This window comes from Oncorhynchus masou, chromosome 27 (genome assembly GCF_036934945.1).
Source record: "Oncorhynchus masou masou isolate Uvic2021 chromosome 27, UVic_Omas_1.1, whole genome shotgun sequence".
Classification (NCBI taxonomy): domain Eukaryota; kingdom Metazoa; phylum Chordata; class Actinopteri; order Salmoniformes; family Salmonidae; genus Oncorhynchus; species Oncorhynchus masou.
This window is the reverse complement of record NC_088238.1, coordinates 20205198-20231974: the sequence shown is the minus strand read 5'-3', so window position 1 is coordinate 20231974 and position 26777 is coordinate 20205198. Positions and strand designations below refer to the sequence as shown.

The 26777-nt window shown below is 42.6% G+C and overlaps 4 protein-coding genes across 4 annotated transcripts; 1 reads left to right on the top strand and 3 right to left on the bottom strand.

The window, feature by feature from the left end:
- Window positions 1-3166: 3166 nt before the first annotated feature.
- Window positions 3167-6715, bottom strand: LOC135515744 (ubiquitin-conjugating enzyme E2 N-like). Its single transcript, XM_064939450.1, has 4 exons — window positions 6584-6715; window positions 4996-5242; window positions 4763-4903; window positions 3167-4451 (listed from the first exon to the last, which is right to left on the bottom strand). The coding sequence occupies exons 1-4, from the start codon at window positions 6611-6613 to the stop codon at window positions 4405-4407; spliced, it is 465 nt and encodes a 154-aa protein (XP_064795522.1). The 5' UTR covers window positions 6614-6715; the 3' UTR covers window positions 3167-4404.
- Window positions 6716-6820: 105 nt separating this feature from the next.
- On the bottom strand, window positions 6821-10715 carry LOC135515746 (large ribosomal subunit protein mL42-like). The gene is made up of 5 exons (XM_064939451.1): window positions 10576-10715; window positions 10288-10345; window positions 10097-10181; window positions 9645-9808; window positions 6821-7310 (listed from the first exon to the last, which is right to left on the bottom strand). The coding sequence occupies exons 1-5, from the start codon at window positions 10661-10663 to the stop codon at window positions 7265-7267; spliced, it is 441 nt and encodes a 146-aa protein (XP_064795523.1). The 5' UTR covers window positions 10664-10715; the 3' UTR covers window positions 6821-7264.
- Window positions 10716-10827: 112 nt separating this feature from the next.
- Window positions 10828-22051, bottom strand: LOC135515743 (periodic tryptophan protein 1 homolog). Its single transcript, XM_064939449.1, has 15 exons — window positions 21847-22051; window positions 21406-21464; window positions 18761-18945; window positions 18546-18631; window positions 17777-17873; window positions 16565-16672; window positions 16289-16410; window positions 16114-16181; window positions 15873-15969; window positions 15657-15718; window positions 15414-15525; window positions 15211-15301; window positions 14944-15065; window positions 14705-14810; window positions 10828-14183 (listed from the first exon to the last, which is right to left on the bottom strand). The coding sequence occupies exons 1-15, from the start codon at window positions 21910-21912 to the stop codon at window positions 14086-14088; spliced, it is 1479 nt and encodes a 492-aa protein (XP_064795521.1). The 5' UTR covers window positions 21913-22051; the 3' UTR covers window positions 10828-14085.
- Window positions 11020-12087, top strand: LOC135515405 (protein SSUH2 homolog). The gene has a single exon (XM_064939082.1). The coding sequence runs from the start codon at window positions 11020-11022 to the stop codon at window positions 12085-12087; it is 1068 nt and encodes a 355-aa protein (XP_064795154.1).
- Window positions 22052-26777: the final 4726 nt, after the last annotated feature.

The following is a 26777-nucleotide window of genomic DNA, read 5'->3' as shown; positions in this document are numbered from 1 at the left end:
AAAAACTCTAGACAGATTTGAATCTAGACATACAGGTATTTGACATGGTTTTACCACCGAGCTGTGGCTTGTTTTCTTCCTGATAACACATTCAGTATTTCACAACCTAATTTCAAAATGTACAATATCTACATGAGGATAGAGGATATTAACAATTGGCATCAAACACAAATGTGTATGTACCTCTTCTGGACCTTTGTATCTGCTGTACATTCTGATAATATAATGCAGTGAATCGCTGTTCATACTGCATCACACCCATGTCATCCTCGTATCTTGTCACACCAACACCAAAATAAGACATCTTACATCATTATTCCATGCAGCACTCTTGGAGGCCATGCACTACCACCCTTTCCCTGCAGTCTCCACCTTGGTGGCTGGTTATATGTAAAGGTCAGCGAAGGAGAAGCCTGGCACAGCAGTCTGTTATCCCACTGCAGATGAAGTATTCATAGGAAGAGATCCCCCCCACCCACCCCTCCCTGTCATGTGGAGAGTGGATCTCCAGGCAGTGCAGATATTCATAGTCACAAGTGACTCTCATACTGACTGCAGAAGGAGAGGAATCCCATTACAACAAACAAATACTTCATAACGATGTCAGATCAAAAACAGTCATTACCATGCAACCACTAAGACTAGAGAATCACACCACAAATAATGTATTCCTACTAGCAAACTAGCAGAAAGTGTTAACATTTCTGTGACACATTGATGATGCAAAATCCAAAACATACTGTCTACTGTGAGTGGCAAGACAGTGTCCTACCCTGTGCCGTAAGCACCTGGCGATGAGTAATGTTCACCTGTCAGGTCAATAAATCAATGCCTGTCACAAATGTTCTGTTTATATTTGGACGTTTCTGAGCTGTCAGCAGTAAGTCACCCTGTAACAACAGATAGTAACAACGCCCTGTAACAATGGATAATCGAATAGCCCAACCCCCATGACTTACTCTGAGGAAAGATGTACTTACTTTGACTGGGATGTGGTTGTCCCACCTAGCCATCTTAAGATGAGTGCACTAACTGTAAGTCGGTGTGGTTAAGAGTGTCTGCTAACGGACTAAAATGTACAAATAAAAAATTAAGTGATGGACTAATTTCACTGACAAATCTTTATTGCTTTGAGATTAGCTAATGTTTAGTGTCTAAAAAAATAATTCAAGGAATAATATCCTGAGGATTAGTTCCTACACTGAGTGACTCACTGTTGCCATATAAACAAAGACAGGACCATAATACAAGGAATCATTTCCTGCATTTACATTCTGAGGATTAGCACATGGGTCATTCTATGAAAATTGTGGCTTTCCTTTCCCTGCCTTAACCACCAGGGAAAACACTTAAGTGTCAGATAATGACACAAAATGTTTGTTTTAATTGAAGTGCTGTGTTAATAGACAGCATATAAAGTGCGTTCGGAAAGTGTTCAGACCCCTTGACTTTTTCCACATTTTGTTACGTTACAGCCTTATTCTAAAATGGATTGATTACATTTTTATTGATGAGGGGAAACAAACTATTTAATACATTTTAGAATAAGGCTGTAACGTAACATAATGTGGAAAAAGTCAAGAGGTCTGTGGACTTTCTGAATGCTCTGTATTTACTACAATATGCTTAATACCATGAAATTGGCTTGTACTACTCCCTAGGGTCATGAATGAGTCGTGGTTTAGTTACATATTTTGAGTAAAAATATATATTTCTCTCACACTTTAAAATGTTGTAATATAAAAGTATTTAGTGGAATACTTCAACTAAAATATCAACTAAATAGTATAATTTATAGGGAATAGCTGTCCCTCAATTTCATGTCACTTGTGTTACCCCATTATAGATGACCACTTTGAAAGAAATTCAACATCTTTGCCAACTTCTCCCAGGGTCAAAGGTTCATTGGAGGCAGGGCTGTTTTGAAAACAACATTGTGGGTCTGCGCTCCTCATGTTAGCAATTTGAAGATTAATTTGGTAATTTCATGCTAACCTTAAATACATGCTCCGGAACTTTGGAAACTAGTAAAATTATTATTTTTTGACTCCCGCTTTGGCCAATGTGTAGTTCATACATGCATGCATAATCTAGGAGCAGAATTCTCACCTTGACTAGCCACAAAATCTCTAGTTTGAAAGTGACTGTTTCTGGAAGCTGTGCAACAACATTTCCCCCCATGCAATTCGAGTTTCAGACAACGAGCTTCAGCCCCACACCATTTGAGTGACATCTAGGAAGATGCACACAGCAGAGCGAGAGAGCAATGACACATCGGGGACCGCTTTTGGCTAATGAGTGCTACTTCAGAACTACTACAAAATAAGTACCGGAGTGTTACACAGTTTATAGTAAAAGGAAAGGAAAGTTGATTACAATAATTTACAAACACAGCTGTAGCTCGGCCACCTTCCACCGCAGATGTGGAAGGCCGACATAGGTGGACGCCGTATATTGAGACGCAGCCCATGCAATAAAACATATGCCTTAAATTGACAGATTTTGATGGGGATTTTTTTATTATTACTTAAATTGATGCACAGGTGTGTCAATAGACACGGTTACGTGATTTATTTACAATTTAAGTGTGGTTTGAGCTACTGTGACCGACAGCTATGCCATCTTGCCTGCAAATTTGTCACTGGTGTTGTAAAAAAAAAGAAGTATATTGTTTAAAGTAAATTACTAATCAAAACATTTTCTTAATATTATCATTAACCTTGTCTTCAATTATATATTCAAATTAAAGAGTCAAATTACATGGAAAGCATGAATTGTCATTAAAATATATGTAACACCAGTGACAAAAAGGGAAGAAGGGATATTTTGGGGAATGTAGTAACAAATTAAAAAGCATTAAGCTGTCATTTATGGTGATTTACAATGTTAAGGGGTGTTAACTATTATCTAAGTTTTGGTTAAAAAATATATTTTAAATTGCTGGTCAAAAAGCCAAGATTTACATAGAATGACCCCCACTGAGTGGCTCACTGTTGCCATATAAAGACAGGACAATAAAACCATTGTGAGATACTGGCCCCCGAAAGACAAGCATGGCCCTGACATACAGGTACCCATCTACGCAGACAGAGCAAGCGTATCAATAAACAAAACAAGTGAGTCACGTCCCCTTAGCCAGATACACAACAGCACACAGACACATTCACAGGAGTCTTACTCAACTTATTTTATTTACAGGAGCCACAAATGCAAATGCATTGGTTTATTTTCCCATATCATTTCAGACACCGGTAATACACGATTCTCTTTGCCTTTTTCACATGAAGAGTGGATTAACCAGAGACATGGAAGCCATTCTCAATCTAATGGCCAGACGCTTAGATGACGAATCATCATTGATTTTTCATTCTAAATCCCTTAGAAAAAGATAAATAAATTAGAACATTCTCTGACTTTCTCCCCTCTTTCAGAATGTTGGTTGAACTAAATGCTGGATACACTTGCAGTAGAGAATTGTGGAAAAGACAAGGGTGAGGACAGAGTATGGGAAAAGCAATGAAACACCACCTACCAGAATATGTAGGTACAGTGCTAGCAAGAAAGAGATCAAACAAAATGTCATAACAAAAATATTTTTACTACAACATAACATTTACAGAAAATAAGTACAGAAGCAACAAGTCTGTGTGGTTCTCAGCAATGAAGTGACAATGATAGTATTTCATGCCTCGTTGTTTCATGTCAGAATTGGGTGTACACCCCCCCCCCCCCCCCATCAACACCCCGAAAGTGATACTTCTCAGTATCAATACGGATCTAATTTGTTAGAACAGTCATGTTCTGAGCTTGGTTAAGTACATGCTTTTAATGAAGCATCATAGGAGAAAAAATTCAATTAAAATAACATTAAAAGAAAATAAAAAGAACGCCTTTCTCCCCAGAAGGAAGTCATAACCGACACGCTCACCTCCCTAATCTGAGCTTCTGCCAAGGGCTTGCAAACACAGGACTTCCGAACCCACAACTTCAACTGTCTGAGGGAAACAAAGGTTACTCTAAATTCAACAAGGGGCTTGGCGGCATAACCTCAAGTGGACATTTTCAAATGGGTGGGTATTTGGTGGCTGTGTCACTAACTCCCTCAGTTTATTGACCTTTGACTAAACTGACCCATTGTATGACCAAGACTTATCGTCCCCCCCCCCCCCCCATCAGCCTCTGTCCATGCATTCGAGCAGTGAGCCGGGACAAAGACAAAACACATTGCTATGTGCCATAAAATTACCAGAGGGCTGCAGTAGTTTTGTTTTCTTTTAAATATATTCTTTACAGATTTTTTTGCTTGCTTTTATCTTGTTTTTTTGTTGTCTAAGAATGTCCTTTAAATGCAAATAAAGGAGATCATCTTGGTTGTGTTAACATCCAGTGCCCGTCTGTTTTCTTCTATACCTCAATGCTGTTTCCCGCATAAAGCCTGGTCCATGTCCGAGCTGCAAGGTGCACAGAGAGGGGATTCATTAACTACAGGTATTAGCATTCTTCTTGAAGGAATGTCTTGCTATCTCTGAATTGATTTGACCTGCAGTGACACTTTAGGAGGCTAAAGTGAAGAGCACTACAAGAGCAGTAAGTAATTGGTTCCTTCTCACACACACTGCCTCTGTTTAAAACCAGGCTTTGTTCACATTCAGCGATAGGTACTCTTGATCAGAGGATGCAAAATAATGTACGTGCCAAGGGGTGAGAATTTAAACTGGGTTCAGTTTAAACATGAACATAACACGTGCGTGCGCTGTCTCACCTGTCTCAATGGCTTGGGCTTCGTTTGATTTCCACTGCTCTGCAACATCGTTTGCAAGTGGGTCATCAGGGTTAGGAGCGCTTAATAATGCTTGGATTGATAGCAGTACTGTCCGGATCTGCAAAGCTGGGGACCACTTATCTGTGAGAGACAAAGAAAATGGTGGAGGAAGGAGTCATACTTTGAGTCAGGACATGACTGTGACTAATGATAACTGAATCTGGATAACTCACCTTTCAAGATGTCTAGGCATATCCTACCCAGCTTGTCCACATTGGGGTGGTAGATTTTGGTCATGAATCGCACTTTGGGAGCTGCCATGGGATATTCTTCTGGCAGAAACAGTTCAAGTTTAAAGGTGCCTCCTTCGAAAGGGGAGTCCTGGGGCCCTGAAATCACCACATGGAAGTAGCGTGCATTCGCCTCATCAGGCTCTGCCTTTATTCCAGGAACGGGTTCGGCCAGCAAACGCTGAGTCTCCTGAACACGGACAGAGATACAGATCGAGACATGCAGGTAGATAGACAAACACATGCAAACAGAAACGTGTCATGTTCGAAGTGAACCCAATTTAAATTGTCTCAAGCAGAATGCGCGACAGATGTAGCGAAACAGATAAGCACCAACAACCAGATGTCAGGTCAGGGTCAATAGTGACCAAGGTTTTGGACAACTATGTTTTGGTGCAAGGACAGTCATCCATACATTCAAGATCAGGTTTGACATTCTGTTTCTGAACTTTTTAGGGCCAATGAACAATCACTCTGTCTTGTCTCTTTCAAGAGCACAAAACACTCACGCAGTGTTTTAGACCCTCAGCTAAGAGCTCATAGGATACATTCTATTGCAGTTAAAAGGTTAAACAAACAAAATATATAATAATAATTACATGCCTGGAGGTGGACAAGCTGCAAAGTCTTTTTTGTTGTGAATTATGTCTGGGGCCTAGTGAGAACCAACATGTAACATCTTCATGGTATGACTGTCATTCTAATGGAAATAAATGTATTATCTATAACTTTCAAATATAACTCACTGATAGGCCCATGTACACCATAACACCACTGTAAATGTTTGTCTTCTCAGTTGTTTTATTCAACAACTAGGCAAGTCAGTAAGTTAGGCCAGTTGAGTAGGCTGATAAATTGAATGCTTCTGTCAAACATTTGTTTTTGCAGCCACCTAGTATGTGTATGACAAACTATTGTCCCATGTCTCTTCATTTCTGATACAGAACTCCTGCAAGACCAACAAGATATCCTGATTCTGCTCATTGGGCCTAGACACAGTTTGAGAGAAATACCTGCACTGCCACCGGCTTCTATACCACAGCCAAGTTAGCTTTGCTACCCAAAGCACTTTCATACACAGTAAACCAAGCAAGTAAATGTGAGTTTATAATACACACTCTGGAGTCTAGTAGTATAGTAAGTTCCATCAATATCTAACTAGCTAAATTTGCTAGCTGTATGTACGTTGCTAACGTTAGCTAGAAGTGCCAGTCGAGGGTCATTGCTCAGATCGCTAACTTGAGACCATAGCAAGGTTACTTCAATAGATGTACATTAAGAAAAGTATTACTTTCAACACATAGGCAATTAAGTAGACTTGGGCCATACTCAGCAGGAAGGTTAATACATTTGAACAAACATTCATCTGACTTGGGGCTGAGCCTGAGACATACGGTACCTAGCTAACGGAAGTAACGTTAGCTAGCAAATACATGGCAATGCACGTGCCTTGTCGTATTTTTCTTCGCAACTCAATGGGGACCGAAATACGGCTTGTGAACTATTTATTGCATGTGGTTTTTGAAATTACCTTTATAATCCTGCGGGGTAGTCCTGCCATCTTGTTTTACTGTATACAGTATTTTTGTATGTTCACTCCTTCGTCGCCGAAAAAAAACACGCTTTCCGGTGAATGATGTTGGCCTCTGACGGGATTGTGAATGCTGGGAAATGTATTTTGGTCAACGACCTGCGTGAACATATTTCAATTAAACGAACTTCATGTTCCAGGAATGGGTGCTTTCAAAATCTTAGAGAAAAGACGAGAAATATGAACGTGCTCTTTAATGTAATTTCTTTGAATCACAAAAACTTAAAATACATGACTTGAATTACCGTAATAATGGTCAGGTCACAATCAATGTAATATTGTTCTGCACAGTAGGAGCCAAAGTTTGAGTCCCAGTTGCAGCTTTTTCTTTCTCCCGCTACGCCGCTATTGCAGTGTTCTCCTTCTTCCTCCACAATAACATGCAGATACCTTAACAATGTCCCAAAATTTCATGAAATAAAAGGTATTCAACAAATAGGGAAAATATATATTTCACTGACAGCTTTGGTAATCTGCTTCAAAACATAAGTGCGTAACTACAGATGTGTTAATTTTATTTTATTTTACAGCACAAATAATTGCACACAAAAACAGTTTGAGATTTGAGCTAATAATTCTGTAAGGTATAAATGATTCTGAAGGTAAGAAACTCCTTAACAACTATCTGTCTTTTGGGGGATCTCGTTTTCTGCGTCGTGTATGGTACCTAAGAAAAAAAATGAACAAAAGTTACAATTTTCAATATACAGTGGATTCGGAAAGTATTCAGACCCTTTGACTTTTTCCACTTTTTGTTACAGCCTTATTCTGAAATGAATTAAATTGTAATCTCTCAATCTACACACAATACCCCATAATGACAACGCCAAAACAGGTTTTTAGAAATCTTTGCAAATGTAATTAAAAATAAAAACCAGAACAATCACATTTAGTATTCAGACCCTTTACTCAATACTTTGTTGAAGCACCTTTGGCAGCGATTATAGCCTCAAGTCTACTTAGGTATGATGCTACAAGCTTGGCACACATATTTGGGGAGTTTCTCCCATTCTTCTCTGCAGATCCTCTCAAGCTCTATCAGGCTGGATAGGGAACGTCGCTGCACAGCGATGTTCAGGTCTCTCCAGAGATGTTTGGTCGGGTTCAAGTCCGGGGTCTGTCTGGGCCACTCAAGAACATTCAGAGACTTGTCCCGATGCCACTCCTGCATGGTCTTGGCTGTGTGCTTAGAGTCATTGTCCTGTTGGAAGGTGAACCGTCGCCCCCAGTCTGAGGTCCCGAGTGCTCTGGAGCAGGTTTTCATCAAGGATCTCTGTACTTTGCTCCGTTCATCTTTCCCTCAAACCTGACTCGTCTCCCAGTCCCTGCCACTGAAAAACATCAACACAGTATGAACCTGCCACCACCATGCTTCACCGTAGGCATGGTGCCAGGTTTCCTCCAGACGTGACGCTTGCCATTTAGGCCAAATAGTTCAATCTTGGTTTCATTAGACCAGAGAATCTTGTTTATCATGGCCTGAGAGTCCTTTAAGTGCCTTTTGGCAAATTCCAAGCGGACTGTCATGTGCCTTTTACTGAGGAGTGGCTTCCGTCTGGCCACTACCATAAAGCCCTGATTGGTGGAGTGCTGCAAAGATAGTTGTTCTTCTGGAAGGTTCTCCTTTCTCCACATAGGAACTCTAGAGCTCTGGCAGAGTGACCATTGGGTTCTTGGTCACCTCTTTGACTAAGGCCGCCTCCCCCGATTGCTCAATTTGGCCGAGCGGCCAGCTCTAGGAAGAGTCTTGGTGGTTCCAAACTTATTCAATTTAAGAATGACCGAGGCCACTGTGTTCTTGGGGACGTTCAATGCTGCAGAAATGTTTAGGTATCCATCCCCAGATCTGTGCCTTGACACAATCCTGTCTCGAAGCTCTATGGACAAATCCTTCGACCTCATGGCTTGGATTTTGCTGACATGCACTGTCAACTGTGGGACCTTATATAGACAGGTGTGTTCCTTTCCAAATCATGTCCAATCAATTGAATTTACCCCAGGTGGACTCCAATCAAGCAGTAGAAACATCTCAAGGATGATCAAGGGAAACAGAATGCATCGGAGCTCAACTTCGAGTGCCATAGGAAAGGGTCTTATTTACATAAGGTTTATGTTTTTAAATTTTAATAAAAATGTGCAAACATTTCTAAAAACCTGTTTTCACTTTGTCATTATGGGGTATTGTGTGAATATGGATAAAAATGTATTTATTTCTCAATTTTAGAATAAGGCTGTAATGTAACAAATTGTGGAAAAAGGGAAGGGGTCTGAATACTTTGCGAATGCACTCTATAGGTGATTTTAAAAAGGACTGAGTGAGGATTTTACCCATCTTCATGCCAGCTTCTCACTCAATACATTAGCATTGCATGAATTTACAAATTAGCAACTTAAGGTACATTTTGGATACTTAAAAGGCCCAATGCAAACTTTATCTCAATATCAAATCCTTTCTGGGTAAAAATGATGTACCCTACTGGGATTATTTTCAATCAAAATGGTCAAAAACAAACAAAAATACTTTCTTAGCAAGAGCAATTTCTCAAGCAAGAATTTTGCTAGAACTGTCGGAGTGGGGAGGGGAAATCCGAAGCCTCATTATTGGCAGAGACGTTTAGAACTCTTTCATATTGGTCTATTAACTAATTTACTACCTGGTGATGTCACCAAGCAGGCCAAAACAGGCTGAAATTTCAGACGGCCTTTTCAAACAGCTCTCTTACACTAAAAGAGCATTATCATTTTCACAGCATTCTTCCAACATCAGTATGTAAATATATATATAAAACTCAAGAAATTACATTTTTGACTGCACTGGGCCTTTAATACTAAGGATGTGCCATGTGAGTTCAGTACCAATATTTAATATGGAACGGGTGTGGCATCTATCTATTGCCCTGCTTTGAGCAATCATCAACATAATTTTCTCGTTCTGAGTATCTCTTCATAATTTAGATAGTCAGTACTATCACTAAAGTGATTCAATCATAGGTGTACTTACTGTCCCACAGGGTACCAGCGGTGCTTGGTGGTGTGAAACATTTTGCTGAGCTCCTCGATGGTGGGGGCCTGTTTGTTCTGCAGCACCTCCCTTCCGAGGTGGGCCTTTAGCACCTGGTCATGTGTCTCTGCCGGATTGGTCAGGGGGTCTGGCCGTAGAATGGGCTACAGTGTCACAAATACATACGAAAGCCATAACAATCAAAGACCATTTATGCTGTTTTCCAACCTAAATCGCAGGGCTTATTTTGCCCTTTATTAGCCAGCATGTTGAGAAAAGGGGCATATTGCTGGCAGGTAAACCTCAGCCTCCCACAGACATCAGGATTTCACAGATCAATCTGCAGGGCATATTGTGTTTGCAAATGCAGTATTCACAGTATGTAAAGGTTTCCTTTTCCTCATCATCTCTGTTAACGTCAGTATCGGCAAATCCAAGTTCTAATTTCTTACCTGGGTAAATTCATAAGGAACATCCTCAGAGGGATGGTAGCACACTATGGTCTTCCCATCAGATGTCACACCAATTTCCACCTTACTGCAATGAAGGTGACAAGAAATGGACAAAGTCATCGCAATACAGTTACAAAATGATGATTTACTATAAAAAAAGGCTACGTAGCAAGCCATCTAACGTTACTTACCAATCATCATCAATGGAAGGTCCACGGATAGTTGACTTGTGAAGGACAGGCACAACGCCTGATGTGGATATATTGATTTACATAAATCAAAAGGTACAGTATGATGTGATTAATAACTGCCAAGCTAGTCACAAGATTGCTAGCCAGCTGGGTTCTCTGCCTCAGAAATGCTTGCTAATATATGTGCGCTAACATTAACTAGTTAGCTGACAAAATCCTTTCAGCACTTGATTGTGTTCACAAAACGCGTTCCTTAATCTTCCAAGTTTTACAATAGACAGTACTCACCTGTGCAGTGTTTCAGTTGATTAACAGTTGAAAACCGTGTAAATAAAGAACTCAACCTATTTAAATGACCTGTAGTAGCCATGCTCATCAAAAATGTTGTATTTGGGTTACATGGAAATATTTACGGGTATGTACTACAAGGAAATAATTCCGTGTTCATACGTGAACCATACACGTTTGTTCCGCTGTACAAACCTTTATGAACAAATCCTTTTTCTTTAGTAAAGCCAAAGTAAAAATACAAAAACAAAAGAACTGGGACAGTTTAACTGTCAAATGTATTTGGGGAAAAAGTATTTTTCACATTTGTATAAATACATTATGACATCATAAATATCATTTTAGAATTGGAATAGAGTAAACTGAGAAATAATGGGATTTGAACATTTTGCTAATTCATTAACATGAAACCCAAGTTACAGCATTGCTCTTAACCTCCATATAATGGCAACTGAACATCGAAAGGGTTACCGATGTGACCTCATACTGGAACCCTCTCAGTACTCCACAGTTCCACCACCAATAGAGGAGGGGAAGGCAAAGGTATCAGTGAAACTTCAGCCAGAGGTTTTTAACCCATTCATCCTGTCTCCTCTGCCAGAACAGACGATCCGTGATGTTCTTGTTGACTGGGTGCGAAACAAACCGCTCCTTTCACCCACTGCAGCCAGAGGAATGGTCATCACTGGCATAACCCATGAGGTTGCATACTGTTACAGACTGGAAACATTTACAGAGCACAGGTCTGTGTGCTTAAGATTTGAACCGCAATGCAAAACTTCCAAAGCACCAGTGTCTCCAAAACCAGCAGGGGAAGTACAGGAGCCACAACCCTGGAAGGTGCCTGTGACCCCGGCCAAGATGTTCCACAACCAGGTGTTAAATTACAGGCTGATTCACACAGACCGAGTGACCGGTTGCTCTTACTGCCAGGAGCAGAAGTGGGTTATGTGCAAGGCCTGCTGTGCCTCTACTAGGGTGCGCTGCCCTGTATGCCATGGGCGAGGCGGGGGCACCAAAAAGCCCTGCAGAGAGTGCAAGGGTGAGAAGATGGTGCCCTGCATGTCCTGCATGTCCTTGGGCCGGGTTTGCTGTGAGATGTGCGTGGGAAATGGTCAGCTGTGCTACTTCAAAGAGCTGCGGGTGGACTACCGCTGTCATCTCGACAGGTACCTGCTAGGTGTCCCAGGCGGCATCCCAGAGGAGAGGATTTCCCATGCCATAGGGGAGATCCTCCACAATGGCTTGGGCCAAAAGGTGTGTCCCATTAGCACCTTCCCTGTGGAAGAGGTCAACGCAGCCTCACGAAGGATGGTGCGGTCGTCCCACTCCAACTGGCCCCAGCGCCGCATCATTCAACAGAGACATCTGCTGAGGGCAGTGCCAGTGACTCGAGTCCAGTATCGCTGGAGGGATACTTCTGGGAGTGTGTTTATTTTTGGAGTAGACCACTCCATCTACTGGCCAGACTACCCAGAGAGGAGGATCTGTCTCTGTTGCCCCTGGTTATAGAACTGGTAATGCTCAATTCCCAGATAAAAGCTTCCTCAAACACATGCATATGATAAAAAAAAGATGGTTGTCCTTTCATTTTCTTTATTTTTAATATTTTCTACATTGTAGAATAATAGTGGAGACATCAAAATGATGAAATAAAACATATGGAATCATGTAGTAACCAAAAAAGTGTTAAACAAATCAAAATATGTTTTATATTTTTTATTCTTCAAAGTAGCCACCCTTTGCTTTGACAGCTTTGCACACTCTTGGCATTCTCTCAACCAGCTTCACCTGGAATGCTTTTCAACAATCTTGAAGGAGTTCCCACATATGCTGAGCACTTGTTGGCTGCTTTTCCTTCACTCTGCCGTCCAACTCATCCCAAACCATCTCAACTGGATCAAGGTCAGGTGATTGTGGAGGCCAGATCATCTGATGCAGCACTTCATCACTCTCCTTCTTGGTCAAATAGCCCTTACACAGCCTGGAGGTGTGTTGAGTCATTGTTCTGTTGAATAACAAATGATAGTCCCACTAAGCGCAAACCAGATGGGATGGTGTATCATTGCAGAATGTTTTGGTAGCCATGCTGGTTAAGTGTGCCTTAAATTCTGAATAAATCACAATGTCACCAGCAAAGCACCCCACACCACCTCCTCCATGCTCCACGGAAGGAACTATACATGCAGCGATCATCCGTTCACCTACTCTGCTTCTCACAAAGACAAGGCGGTTCGAACCAAAAATCTCAAATTTGGACCAAAGGACAGATTTCCTACCGGTCTAATGTCCATTGCTCGTGTTTCTTGGCCCAAGCAAGTCTCTTGCTCTTATTGGTGTCCTTTAGTAGTGGTTTCTTTGCAGCAATTCAACCATGAAGGCCTGATTCACGCAATCTTCTCTGAACAGTTGATGTTGAGATGTTTCTGTTACTTGAACTCTGTGAAGCATTTATTTGGGCTGCAATTTCAGAGGCGCAGTTAACCCTAATGAACTTATCCTCTGCAGCAGAGGTAACTCAGGGTCTTACTTTCCTGTGGTGGTCCTCATGAAAGCCAGTTGCATCATAGCGCTTGAAGAATCTTTTAAAGTTCTTCAAAATCTCCACATTACTGACCTTCATGTCTTAAAGGAATGATGGTCTATTGTTTCTCATTGCTTATTTGAGCTGTTCTTAACATATGGACTTGTACCATATAGGGCTACCTTGTCACAACACAACTGATTGGCTCAAACACATTACGGAAAGAAATTCCACAAATTAACTTAAGGCACACTTGTTAATTGAAATGCATTCCAGTTGACTACCTCATGAAGCTGGTTGAGAATACCAAGAGTGTACAAAGCTGTCAAGGCAAAGTGTGGCTACTTATTGTTCTACAATGTAGAAAATAGTAAAAACAAAGAGAACACTGGAATGAGTAGGTGTGTCCAAACTTTTGACCGGTACTGTATATTTATCACAAGTTGGTCAAAACCGTATTTCTTTACCTGGATGGGCCCTTCAGTAAATGTTTGATTAGGTATTTCAGATTTCAACACATTTCTAATTTAACCAATGCAGGAATGTCACTGACATAATACATGGGGGGGGGGTTAGCAAAGATTAGCAAATTTCAGGCCAAGATTAGCAAAGTCCTGCACAAATAATAATTGATGACACTAAACCAGATACCTGTGCCTTCAAAATCACATTTCAATAGTTATTTCATTGATTGTTAGTCAAAAACAAATATCTATTGAATTATTTTGACAAGCATTCAGATGAATATTGACCTTCCTTGTTGAAAAGACATTTTAGCGCCAAAAACAAATAGTTATGTGGCGCTTAACTATTAGGATATCTGTTTTAGAAGAAAAGTTTGAAGAGAGAAAGTCCATCCACAGCTCTGGCAATGTTCTTGAAGTGCCTTCTTGGTCCCAGGTTGACAAAGTCTTTGGCTATGTGGATCTCTGTGTGAGTCCAAGGTGCCGCTCTATGTTGATTGGAAGTTGGTCCAGAGTGGCTCACTAGGAAAGCTCCATATCTGCTGTGGAGGAAGTGCTGCTGGATGCCTCAGGCGCTGTGGTTGCCACCAACCGCTCCCGATTGCCAAACACCTCAGCGACTGGAGACAGCACATACATGGATGGCACGCAAAGAAAGTTGGTGAACATACTCGGTCACGTACACACAAACACACCATGTTGATAATCATCAGCTACTGATCTAACACCTCAGTGACCAAGCAGACACACAGATAGACAAACCCATGACTCGACTACCAAGCAGGAGAGATGATAGCTATATAAAACGTAACAATCAAAGCCCATAATAAATAGACGTTCAATACAGAGGGAGAGCCATACTATCCCTCTATATAGAACAGGTAGTTTTTCGTAGCCACTGTGCTTCTACATCTGCATTTCTTGCTGTTCGGGGTATTAGGCTGGGTTTCTGTACAGCACTTTGTGACATCTGCTAATGTAAAAAGGGCTTTATAAATACATTTGGTTGATTGATTAAAAAAGTAAAAGCTAGTTGCCATATTCAAAATATATATTTTTTTTCTGGAACAAAAAGGAAATACATGACAGACTCGGCTCCTTGTCAGGTCTAGAGCAGAAGGTAATGACATTGAAACTGTACCTGCTGCCACATCACTTATGTCCCAAACCCGCAGGCCATCCCTCTGTCCTCCAAAGGCATATACAAAGGGCATGTCAGGACAGCACGTTGCACAGAACAGCACCCCCTATCAACAGAAAGGGAGCATTTCACCGCAACAGCCACATATACAACACACATCCAAACATTCGCTGTTAGAAACATGATGGATCTTATTGCAATGACATGGCAATGATTACGGCGACAGAAACCATCGTTACCATTTTCATGTCCCGGGTGTGAACTAAATTGGGCTTGTTCCCCAAGATGTCCCAAATCTTGACGTGTTTGTCTGCTGACGAGGTCACCAAGCATCCCCGGATCTGGCTGCTAAGGTCCAAGCCTACAGGGTCAGAGACAACCGACTTCAATTCTGTTTCCCTGACCTTGAATGCCATGTTTGTGTACCAGTACTCATCCAGTATTTTAAAGTCTGAATATGAAGGGGTAGGGGCTGGAGGCAGAAATTGGCCTGTGACCACACCCACCTGACACCTCTCCATCATGTGCCCTTAGCGTAAACACTGGCTTGTCCGAGCGCGCGTCCAGACAGTAAACAAAGCCGTCCTCTGTGCTCGCCTAAAACACAGCCAAATATCAGTGAGAGTGAAAAACAGTAAAGTGCACCAAGCATTTTCCATGTGAAAGTTAGCCAATATGCTATGTGACAGGTGGCGAGAGGGCAGCTTACCAGGAAGTTGCAGGGCGAGAAGTGGTTCCAGGCGACCCTTTCCACCTGCCCGCTAAACCTCCAAGTGCGATGGCTGCTGTCCGGGCTGCGGCAGTCATACAGGATTGCCGACCTGGCCAAAGCAAGAAGACACAGGTTAAAACTTGTTAGTTTTGTACATTCACAATCCTGACCTCCAATATACAGGAGATGACAATTAATTTGACAATTTCAGAGGATGTAACCGATTCAGATTGGACATACTTATCGTATGATCCTGATATCAGGGTCTGAGCTTCAAAGGGGTGGAACATCAACGTCTGAACCTAAAAGGGATTTGAATTTAATGTTTGAGATCAACATCACAAGTAAGCAGGCGAGGCTCCATCCAAAATCAACTTCACAACTTCATATTTTTGTTTATTTACAGTAGGTCCATTATGGGAAGTTAAACAGGCTGTGATGACTGGATACACGTACCTTGTCAGTGTGTCTGCACAGTGTTGTGGCCGGCTTTCCCTGTGCCAGATCCCACAGGATCACGGTTTTGTCGGCTGACCCACTGGCCAAGACGTTGCTGTGGAAAAAAGAAGCAACACACAGAGTAAAGGTGGAGGGTAGGTTTGTGACAACACTAGTGACTTTGTGATTACAGTGACATAGGTGGAAAGGTCTGGGGCTAGGGGTCAGGGGTAACGGGTACAACTCCAATATGACTCACCGGACCAGTTTGTTCCAGGATAAGTCCAGTACAGCATCTGTATGACCTTCCCCTGGCTCTGCTGCAGCCTTGAAATTCAAATTGCATGTTAGGATACGGGCCATAGTGAGGAGACACCAACACCATAAACATAACAGTAGAAACCACCACATCCAAGTCCTTGTGGGAAAATTACCTTTTTGCTTTTCTTGGAGGCCTTCTTGCTCCCCAGAGTGAAGGCAGGCTCTAGACAGTCCACCACATCCAGGTCCCACACGTCAATCTGTGGTGTCATGTTGCCTACAGCCGCATAATTGCCTGTACAAACAGATGGAGTTAATGTAAAGTAAAAAAACAACATGTTATACACTGAATTGAATGTCCATTCCGCAGAGTCGGGACTGTTGTTTGAACTTAACTCAAAGTCAAATCTGAGAATCCATTCAACACTATAAAAAGTGAATTCACTCACCAGTGCCTTCTGGACTAGGGTCAAAGTTAAGCCACTCCACACACAGTGGATAGGCTGGTAGGAGTATGTCATGGTGAATATAGAGGGATTCCTCCTCGGAGTTGTATACTGTGCAGAGGCAAATAAATACATTCATTAAAAACAACCTTTGTTTTTACACTGGCATGTACACGGAGTATACCAAACGTCGGGAAAATCTTCATAATATTGAATTGCAACCCCCTTCCCTCAGAACAGATTCAATTCGTCAGGGCATGGACTCTGCAAGGTTTCAAAAGCGTTCCACAGGGATGCTGGCCCATGTTGTGGGAAATTGGCCAGATGTCCTTTGGGTGATGGCCCATTCCTCATACACGCGGGAAACTGTTCATGAAAAACCCAGCAGCGTTGTAGTTTTTGACACAAACCATTGTGCCTGGCACCTACTACCATACCCCGTACAAAGGCATTTAAATATTTTGTCTTGCCCATTCACCCTCTGAATGGCACACATACACAATCCATGTCCCAAGGTTTAAAAATCCTTCTTCAACCCGTTTCCTCCATCTACACTGATTGAAGTGGATTTTTTTTTTTTTCCCCCCTTTATCGTGGTATCCAATTGTTAGTAGCTACCATCTTGTCTCATCGCTACAACTCCTGTACGGGCTCGGGAGACACGAAGGTTGAAAGTCATGCGTCCTCCGATACACAACCCAACCAGCCGCACTGCTTCTTAATACAGCGCACATCCAACCCGGAAGCCAGCCGCACCAATGTACCGGAGGAAACACCATGTACCTGGCTACCTTGGTTAGCACGCACTGCGCCTGTCCCGCCACAGGAGTCGCTGGTGCGCGATGAGACAAGGACATCCCCTACCGACCAAGCCCTCCCTAACCCGGATGACGCAAGGCCAATTGTGCGTCGCCCCACGGACCTCCCGGTCGCGGCAGGTTACGACAGAGCCTGGGCGCGAACCCAGAGTCTCTGATGGCACAGCTGGTGCTGCAGTACAGCGCCCTTAACCACTGTGCCACCCGGGAGGCTGAAGTGGATTTGACGTCAGATGAAAGCTAAGATCACTTGTTTGCCAGTCTATGTAATGAAAGAGCATGTTTTGTACACTCACTATGTCTACACTGTTACTATTTGATGTTGTGAAGCAAGAGTTTCTGTAAGTCTAAGCTGAGAGTCAAATTGCCAGTTAGAACAACAGTCTCTGCAACTCACCGTGAATCTCCAGGTTGCAGCAGTCCTTCTCTGCTCTGCCTGAAATGATGAGGTTATCATTGGGCTTGATTTGAAAGTCCTCTCGCTCATACTGATCCTGGAGACACAAAGAAAATATGCCAACAAAGTCTGAATGACACAGAATTACCAGAAATTAAGAGCTGGGATGATAAACTGAAAATTATCGACACCAACTACTTATCGCAGGCATTTTGCTGATATCGTTCATTACGATAAGTAGTCTATACTAGAAAAATGTGAAGCTTAAAATGAAATAAGTTTGTTCAATAAGACAATTGATGGCTACAACAATAAAACTAGTAGTAGTAGTTTAAAGGATAAAAAAATATATATATAAAAAAATACTGTGGCACACATTACAAACTTATTGTTTCTATTTATCGGTATCGCATCAAATATGGATTTTTTAAGTGGCAGGTAGCCTAGCAGTTAGAGGGTTGGGCCAGTAACCGAAAGGTCGCTGGATCGAATACCCGAGCAGACACGGTGACAAAAAACGAAGAAAAAAAAAACGATGGCCCTTAAGCAAGGCACATGACCCCAATTTTCTTCAGGGGCGCCGTATTACTATGGTTGACCCTGTAAAAACAACACATTTCACTGCACCTACACGGTGTGTGACAATAAAATATATTTTATGTGATATTTTTACATGTTTTTTATATTTAATGTGATATGCTTGGCATGCACCAAACCGGACTGGTGAGATGTTTCATCACTCTGAACTGGCAAACAGCTCTGGACTCACTGTGTCTTTGATGGTAATGTAAGGATCCTCCTCATTGGTGCTGAACACTGTGAGGCCGGCAAGGCTGTCACCAAGGTTGGCAGTCACTGTGCCAGAAAAAAAAGATGAACAGTAAGAGAGTTATTTATAATAATCTTGGCATATTAACAGACAGAGATAACTCATGAATTTAAGATCCGACATAATCTGAGAGCAAATTAAGAAACTATATTTACCTGAGTCTTCCTCATCATATCTATCCAAACCATACGTTGCTAGTTCATCTGCTTCCTCCCTTCCTGCTTCATTTTCATCTTGCTCTGGCTCCTGTCCCTGAACAGCTTCTGCCTCGTCACTCTGTTCCTGCCCGCTGGCCATGCCTTCATCCTCCTCCTCCTCCTCCTCTTCACCTACACGTTCACTGAGTAAACACAAATAAACCCATCAAAAAAAAGAAACGTCCCTTTTTCAGGACCCTGTCTTTCAAAGATAATTTGTAAAAATACAAATAACTTCACAGATCTTCATTGTAAAGGGTTAAACACCGTTTCCCATGCTTGTTCAATGAACCATAAACAATTCATGAACATGCACCTGTGGAACGGTCGTTAAGTCACTAACAGCTTACAGACGGGTAGGCAATTAAGGTCATAGTTATGAAAACTTAGGACACAAGAGGCCCTTCTACTGACTGAAAAACACCAAAAGAAAGATGCCCAGGCTCCCTGCTCATCTGCGTGAACGTGCTTAACACGCAACCCAAACTGGCTGCGCACGTGCGCCATCGTGCATTAATTTATTTTGTCCCCCTACACCAAACGCGATCACAATACGCAGGTTAAAATATCAACACAAACTCTGAACCAATTACATTAATTTGGGGACAGGTCAAAAAGCATTAAACATGGCAATTTACTTACTAGCCAATTTGTCCTATTTCGCTAGCTTGCTGTTACTCGTTAATTTGTTCTGGGATATAAACATTGAGCTGTTATTTTACATGAAATGCACAAGGTCCTCTACTCTGACAATTAATCCACACATAATACAGTCAACCGAATCATTTCTAGTCATCTCTCCACCTTCAAGGTTTTTTCTACTCTTGGCTTCATATTGCGATTGGCAACTTTCATAAATGAAGTGCATTACCACCACTAACCTCATTCGTCTTTCAGTCACCCACGTGGGTATAACCAATGAGGAGATGGCACGTGGGTACCTGCTTCTATAAACCAATGAGGAGATGGGCGAGGCAGTACTTGCAGCGCGATCTGCATCACAAATAGAACTGACTTTATTTTATCCCTTGGCAACGCAGACGCTCATTGGCACGCGCGAGCAGTGTGGGTGCAATAATTGAATAATATAGATCTCTAAATTTATTTTGCAATGTGAGCGGTGCCATCAGCCTGTTAGGCATGCTGCAAGGAGGCATGAGGACTGCAGATATGGCCAGGGCAATAAATTGCAATGTCCGTACTGCGAGACTCCTAAGACAGCGCTACAGAGACAGGATGGACAGCTGATAGTCCTCGCAGTGGCAGACCACATGTAACAACACCTGCACAGGATCGATACAGCCAAACATCACAACTGCGGGACAGGTACAGGATGGCAACAACAACTGCCCGACTTACACCAGAAATGCAATCCCTTCATCAGTCTGCAATAGGCTGAGAGAGGTTGGACTGAGGGCTTGTAGGCCTGTTGTTGTTGCCGGTGAGGGCCTGCCTTACGTCACCTATGGGCACAAACCCACGATCGATGGAACAGACAGGACTGGCAAAAAGTGCTCTTCAGTGACGAGTCGCGGTTTTGTCTCACCAGGGGTGATGGTCGGACTTGCGCTTATCGTCAAAGGAATGAGCGTTACACCGAGACCTGTACTCTGGAGCGGGATCGAAATCCGGTCCGTCATGGTCTGGGGCGGTGTGTCACAGCATCATCGGACTGAGCTTGTTGTCATTGCAGGCAATCTCAACTCTGTGCGTTACAGGGAAGACATCCTCCTTCCTCATGTGGTACCCTTCCTGCAGGCTCAAAATGACATGACCCTCCAGCATGACAATGCCACCAGCCATACTGCTCGGTCTATGCGTGATTTCCTGCAAGACAGGAATGTCTGTTCTGCCATGGCCAGTGAAGAGCCCGGATCTCAATCCCATTGAGCACATCTGGGACCTGTTGAATCGGAGGGTGAGGGCTAGGGCCATTCCCACCAGAAATTTCTGGGAAATTGCAGGTGCCTTGGTGGAAGAGTGGGGTAACATCTCACAGCAAGAACTGGCAAATCTGGTGCAGTCCATGAGGAGGAGATGCACTGCAGTACTTAATGCAGCTGGTGGCCACACCAGATGCTGACGGTTACTTTTGATTTTGAACCCCCCCCCTTTTGTTCAGGGACACAATATTCCATTTCGTTAGTCACACGTCTGTGGAACTTGTTCGGTTTATGCCTCAGTTGTTGAATCTTATGTTCATACAAATATTTACACGTTAAGTTTGCTGAAAATAAACGCAGTTGGACAGCGAGAGGACGTTTCTTTTTTTGCTGAGTTTACATTGACAGAAATACATTAATTGCTAATCCTGAACAAGAGTTCAAAATAAATCACCATTTATGTTTGGGTCAATTTCATTTTTAACTTGTTTGATTTGATGAAACCCCCACCATTGAGGAAATTATTTCGGAGTCACTTCGCTGGTCCAGAAATAATGAGTATTTCAAACATTTAGCTATACATTTCAATTAATTTCCTATATTGACTGAGTTTGAATAGCAGTTTCAGTCTCATTCTCCCACTCAGGTCAGTGTTCTTTTCTGAAGACCTCCAAACAAACAAAGTTATGTCAAGTAAGTAATCCAAAAACCTCCACCAACCCCAATTGTTCTTTTGCCTCTGCTATAATGTGTTGCAATTCTTCTTTGCTCAACTCCACCTGTAACAACATGTGGCAACAGGTTAAAAACAGACGTCACCGAGCTGGTTCCATTCATTTTATTTGCATGAATTATGGTGTTTATAAACTATAACTGCTGTATGTACAACAGAACGTATTAAACTAGCTTGCTAGCTAGGGCTTATTCATTAATCGGATTCATTTGCAAAACGTTTAGCAACTGAAACCATTTACTTCCGAACAAAACGTTTAGCAACGAAAACGAGATATTCTATTGGCCAAATTCTGGTAGGTCCCTCCCCGTTTCGTTTGCTTCAGTTAGGTTCCTATGGTAAATGGTTTCCCTTTTGCAACGGAATCCGACTAATGAAAACACCACAGAAGAATTTCTGTCTTGTTGGCAATTTTGCTAGCTACTTACCTTATCTGGTGTTTCCTTCGAAACGCCACGCTTTACCCATCCAACACAAGTGATTTGAGAACTCATTATTGATAACGTTCTAGTAACAACATTCAATGTAATGTACAACTTTAAAGTGTTCAAAAACACTTTATAAAGATCCAAAAGTTACATACAAATTGCACGCATTGACATGTGAGTTGGGTCCACGACTCTCGAGACAGGCAGTGTCGCAGACTGATGACGTTACCGTGGGGGTATCCCTTGTTCTTCTTCTTTGAGTTTTAATTGGCGGATCGCAAACAAAAAAAACAGGTGCACACACCGCCACTTACTGTACTGGACTGTGAGACCGGTCACGAACAGTCTATACCACTATATCCAAGTCAAATCAAATTTCATTAGTCACACACAATTGTTTAGAAAATGTTATTGCGGGTGTAGCGAAATGCTTGTGTTTCGAGCTTCGACAGTGCAGTAATATCTAACAAGTAATATCTAACAATTTCACAACATATACACACACATCTAGTAAAGGAATGGAATTAAGAATATATAAATATATGGGTGAGTAATGTCAGAGCGACATAGACTTAGATACAGTAGAATAGTTCCGAAATATAGTATACATTCGTGGCCAAAAGTTTTGAGAATGACACAAATATACATACTCCAGAATGTTATGAAGAGTGATCAGATGAATTGCAATTAATTGCAAAGAACCTCTTTGACATGCAAATGAACTGAATCCCCAAAAAACATTTCCACTGCATTTCAGCCCTGCCACAAAAGGACCAGCTGACATCATGTCAGTGATTCTCTCATTAACACAGGTGTGAGTGTTGATGAGGACACGGCTGGAGATCACTCTGTCATGCTGATTGAGTTTGAATAACAAAAGGAGGGTGGTGCTTGGAACCATGGTTACCTGCAAGGAAACACAAACCGTCACCATTGTTTTACACAAAAAGGGGTTCACAGGCAAGGATATTGCTGCCAGTAAGATTGCACCTAAATCAACCATTTATCGGATCAGCAAGAACTTCAAGGAGAGCGGTTCAATTGCTGTGAAGAAGGCTTCAGGGCGCCCAAGAAAGTCCAGCAAGCGCCAGGACCGTCTCCTAAAGTTGATTCAGCTGCGGGATCGGGGCACCACCAGTACAGAGCTTGATCAGAAATGGCAGCAGCACGCACAGTGAGGCGAAGACTTTTGGAGGATGGTCTGGTGTCAAGAAGGGCAGCAAAGAAGCCACTTCTCTCCAGGAAAAACATCAGGGACAGATTGATATTCTACAAAAAGTACAGGGATTGGACTGCTGAGGGCTGGGGTAAAGTCATTTTCTCTGATGAATCCCCTTTCCGATTGTTTGGGTCAAAAAGCTTGTCCGGAGAAGACAAGGTGAGCGCTACCATCAGTCCTGTGTCATGCTAACAGTAAAGCATCCTGAGACCATTCATGTGTGGGGTTGCTTCTCAGCAAAGGGAGTGGGCTCACTCACAATTTTGCATAAGAACACAGCCATGAATAAAGAATGGTACCAACACATTCTCCAAGAGCAACTTCTCCCAACCATTCAGGAACAGTTTGGTGATGAACAATGCCTTTTCCAGCATGATGGAGCACCTTGCCATAAGGCAAAAGTAATAACTAAGTGTCTCGGGGAACAAAACATTGATATTTTGAGTCCATGGCCAGGAAACTCCCCAGACCTTAATCCCATTGAGAACTTGTGGTCGATCCTCAAGAGGCGGGGATACAAACAAAAACACACAAATTCTGACAAACTTCAAGCATTGATTACGCAAGAATGGGCTGCCATCAGTCAGGATGTTGCCCAGAAGTTAATTGACAGCATGCCAGGGCGGATTGCAGAGGTCTTGAAACAGAAGGGTCAACACTGCAAATATTGACTCTTTGCATCAACTTCATGTAATTGTCAATAAAAGCCTTTGACAGTTATGAAATGCTTGTAATTATACTTCAGTATTCCATAGTAACATCTGACAAAAATATCTAAAGACACTGAAGCAGCAAACTTTGTGGAAATTAATATTTTTGTCATTCTCAAAACTTTTGGCCACAACTGTATACATATGAGATGAGTAATTCAAGATGTGTAAACATTATTAAAGTGACTAGTGCAATTTGGGTTGTGTACTATCCTCAAGGGCACATTGACAGACTAACCTTGTCAGCTTCGGAAGTCAAACTAGCAACCTTTCAGTCACTGGCCTAACGCTCTAACCACTAGGCATGGCGCCGGAAGGGATGACTGCCGTTTTATGGTCTTCTAACCAACCGTGCTATTTGTTTTGTTTTTTCGCATTCTTTGTAACTTATTGTGTACATAATGTTACTGATTCCATCTCTTATGACCGAAAAAGAGCTTCCGGACATCAGAACAGCAATTCCTCACCTAGTACTGGATGAATCATTTTTCTTTCATGAGTCGACAAGAGGGATTTACTCCAGACACCCAACAAGGCCCTCATCCCCGTCAGGACAGGGTGCCTTGTAAGGATCCGGTGACAAGTGGCTAATCTGCCTTTACCATCGGTACTATTAGCCAACGTACAGTCATTGGATAATAAAATAAACAAACTACAAGCACGTATATCCTACCAACGGGACATTAAAAACTGTAATATCTTATGTTTCACAGAGTCATGGCTGAACGACGACATAAATAACATACAGCTGGCGGGTTGTACACTGTATTGGCAGGATAGAACAGCAGCCTCTGGTAAGACAAGGGGTGGCGGTCTATGTATATTTGTAAACAACATCTGGTGCACGATATCTAAGGAAGTCTCAAGGTTTTGCTCGCCTGAGTATCTCATGATAAGCTGTAGACCACACTATCTACCAAGAGAGTTTTATCTATGTTCTTTGTAGCTGTCTATTTACCACCACAAACCGATGCTGGCACTAAGACCGTACTCAATGAGCTGTATAGGACCATAAGCAAACAGGAAAACGCACATCCAAAGGTGTCACTCCTAGTGGCCGGGGACTTTAATGCAGGGAAACTTAAATCCGTTTTACCTAATTTCTACCAGCATGTTAAATTAGCAAACAAAAGGGAAAAAAACTCTAGACCACCTTTACTCCACACACAGAGATGCGTACAAAGCTCTCCCTCGCCCTCCATTTGGCAAATCTGACCATAATTCTATCCTCCTTATTCCTGCGTACAAGCAAACACTACAGCAGGAATCACCAGTGACTCGGTCAATAAAAAAGTGGTCAGATGAAGCAAATTTTAAGCTACAGGACTGTTTTGCTAGCACAGACTGGAATATGTTCTGGGATTCTTCCAATGGCATTGACGATTACACCACATCAGTCACTGGCTTCTTCAATAAGTGCATTGATGACGTCGTGCACACAGTGACAGTACGTATATACCCCTACCAGAAGCAATGGATTACAGGCAACATCCGCATTGAGCAAAATGGTAGAGCTGCTGCTTTCAAGGAGCGAGACTCTAACCCAGAAGTTTAATGGAAATCCTGCTATAACCTCAGATGAACCACCAAACAGGAAAAGTGTCAATACAGGACTAAGATTGAATCGTACTACACCGGCTCCGATGCTCGTCGGATCTGGAAGGGCTTGCAAACTATTACAGACTACAAAGGGAAGCACAGACGCGAGCTGCATACCAGACAAGCTAAATTACTTCTATGCACTCTTTGAGGCAAGTAACACTGAAACATGCATGAGTGCATCAGCTGTTCCAGACGACTGTGTGATCACGCTCTCCATAGCCAATGTGAGTAAGGCCGCAGGAAACAGGGCCAGACGGATTACCAGGATGTGTACTCCGAGCATGCACTGACCACCTGGCAAGTGTCTTCACTGATATTTTCAACCTCTCCCAGTCCGAGTCTCTAATACCAACATGTTTCAAGCAAACCACCATAGTCCCTGTGCCCAAGAACACTAAGGTAACCTGCCTAAATGACTACCGACCCGTAGCACTCACGTCTGTAGCCATGAAGTACTTTGAAAGGCTGGTCATGGGTCAAATCAACACAATTATCCCAGAAACCCTAAACCCACTCCAATTTGCATACCTCCCCAACAGATCCACAGATGATGCAATCTCTATTGCACTCCACACTGCCCTGTCACACCTGGACAAAAGGAACACCTATGTGAGAATGCTATTCATTAACTACAGCTCAGCGTTCAACACCATAGTGCCCTCCAAGCTCATCACTAAGCTAAGGACCCCGGGATTAAACACCTCCCTCTGCAACTGGATCCTTGACCGCCTGACGGGACGACCCCAGGTGGTAGGTAACAACACATCTGCCACGCTGATCCTCAACACAGGGGCCCCTCAGGGGTGCGTGCTCAGTCCCCTCCTGTACTCCCTGTTGACTGCATGGCCAGGCACGACTCCAACACAATCATTATTCTCATCTCATCGACGGGAATGTAGTGAAGCAGGTTTAGAGCTTCAAGTTCCTTGGTGTCCACATCACCAATAAACTATCATGCTCCAAGCACAAAAAAACAGTTGTGAAAAGGGCATGAGGAAACCTATTCCCCCTCAGGCTAAAAAGATGTGGCATGGTTCCTCAGATCCTCAAAAAGTTATACAGCTGTGCCATGGTTGCATCACTGCCTGGTATGGCAACTGCTCGGCTTCTGACCGCAAGGCACTACAGAGGGTAGTGTGTACGGCCCAGTACACCACTGGGGCCAAGCTTCCTGCCATCCAGGACCTCAATATCAGGCGGTGTCAGAGGAAGGCCCTAAAAATAGTCTGACTCCAGCCACCCTAGTCATAGACTGTTCTCTCTGCTACCGCACGGAAAGTGTTACCGGGGCACCAAGTCTGGTTCGAAAAGGCTTCTACACAGCTTCTACCCCCGAGCCATAAGTCTCCAGAACAGCTAATCAAATGGCTACCTAGTCTATTTGCATTGCCCCACCCCCT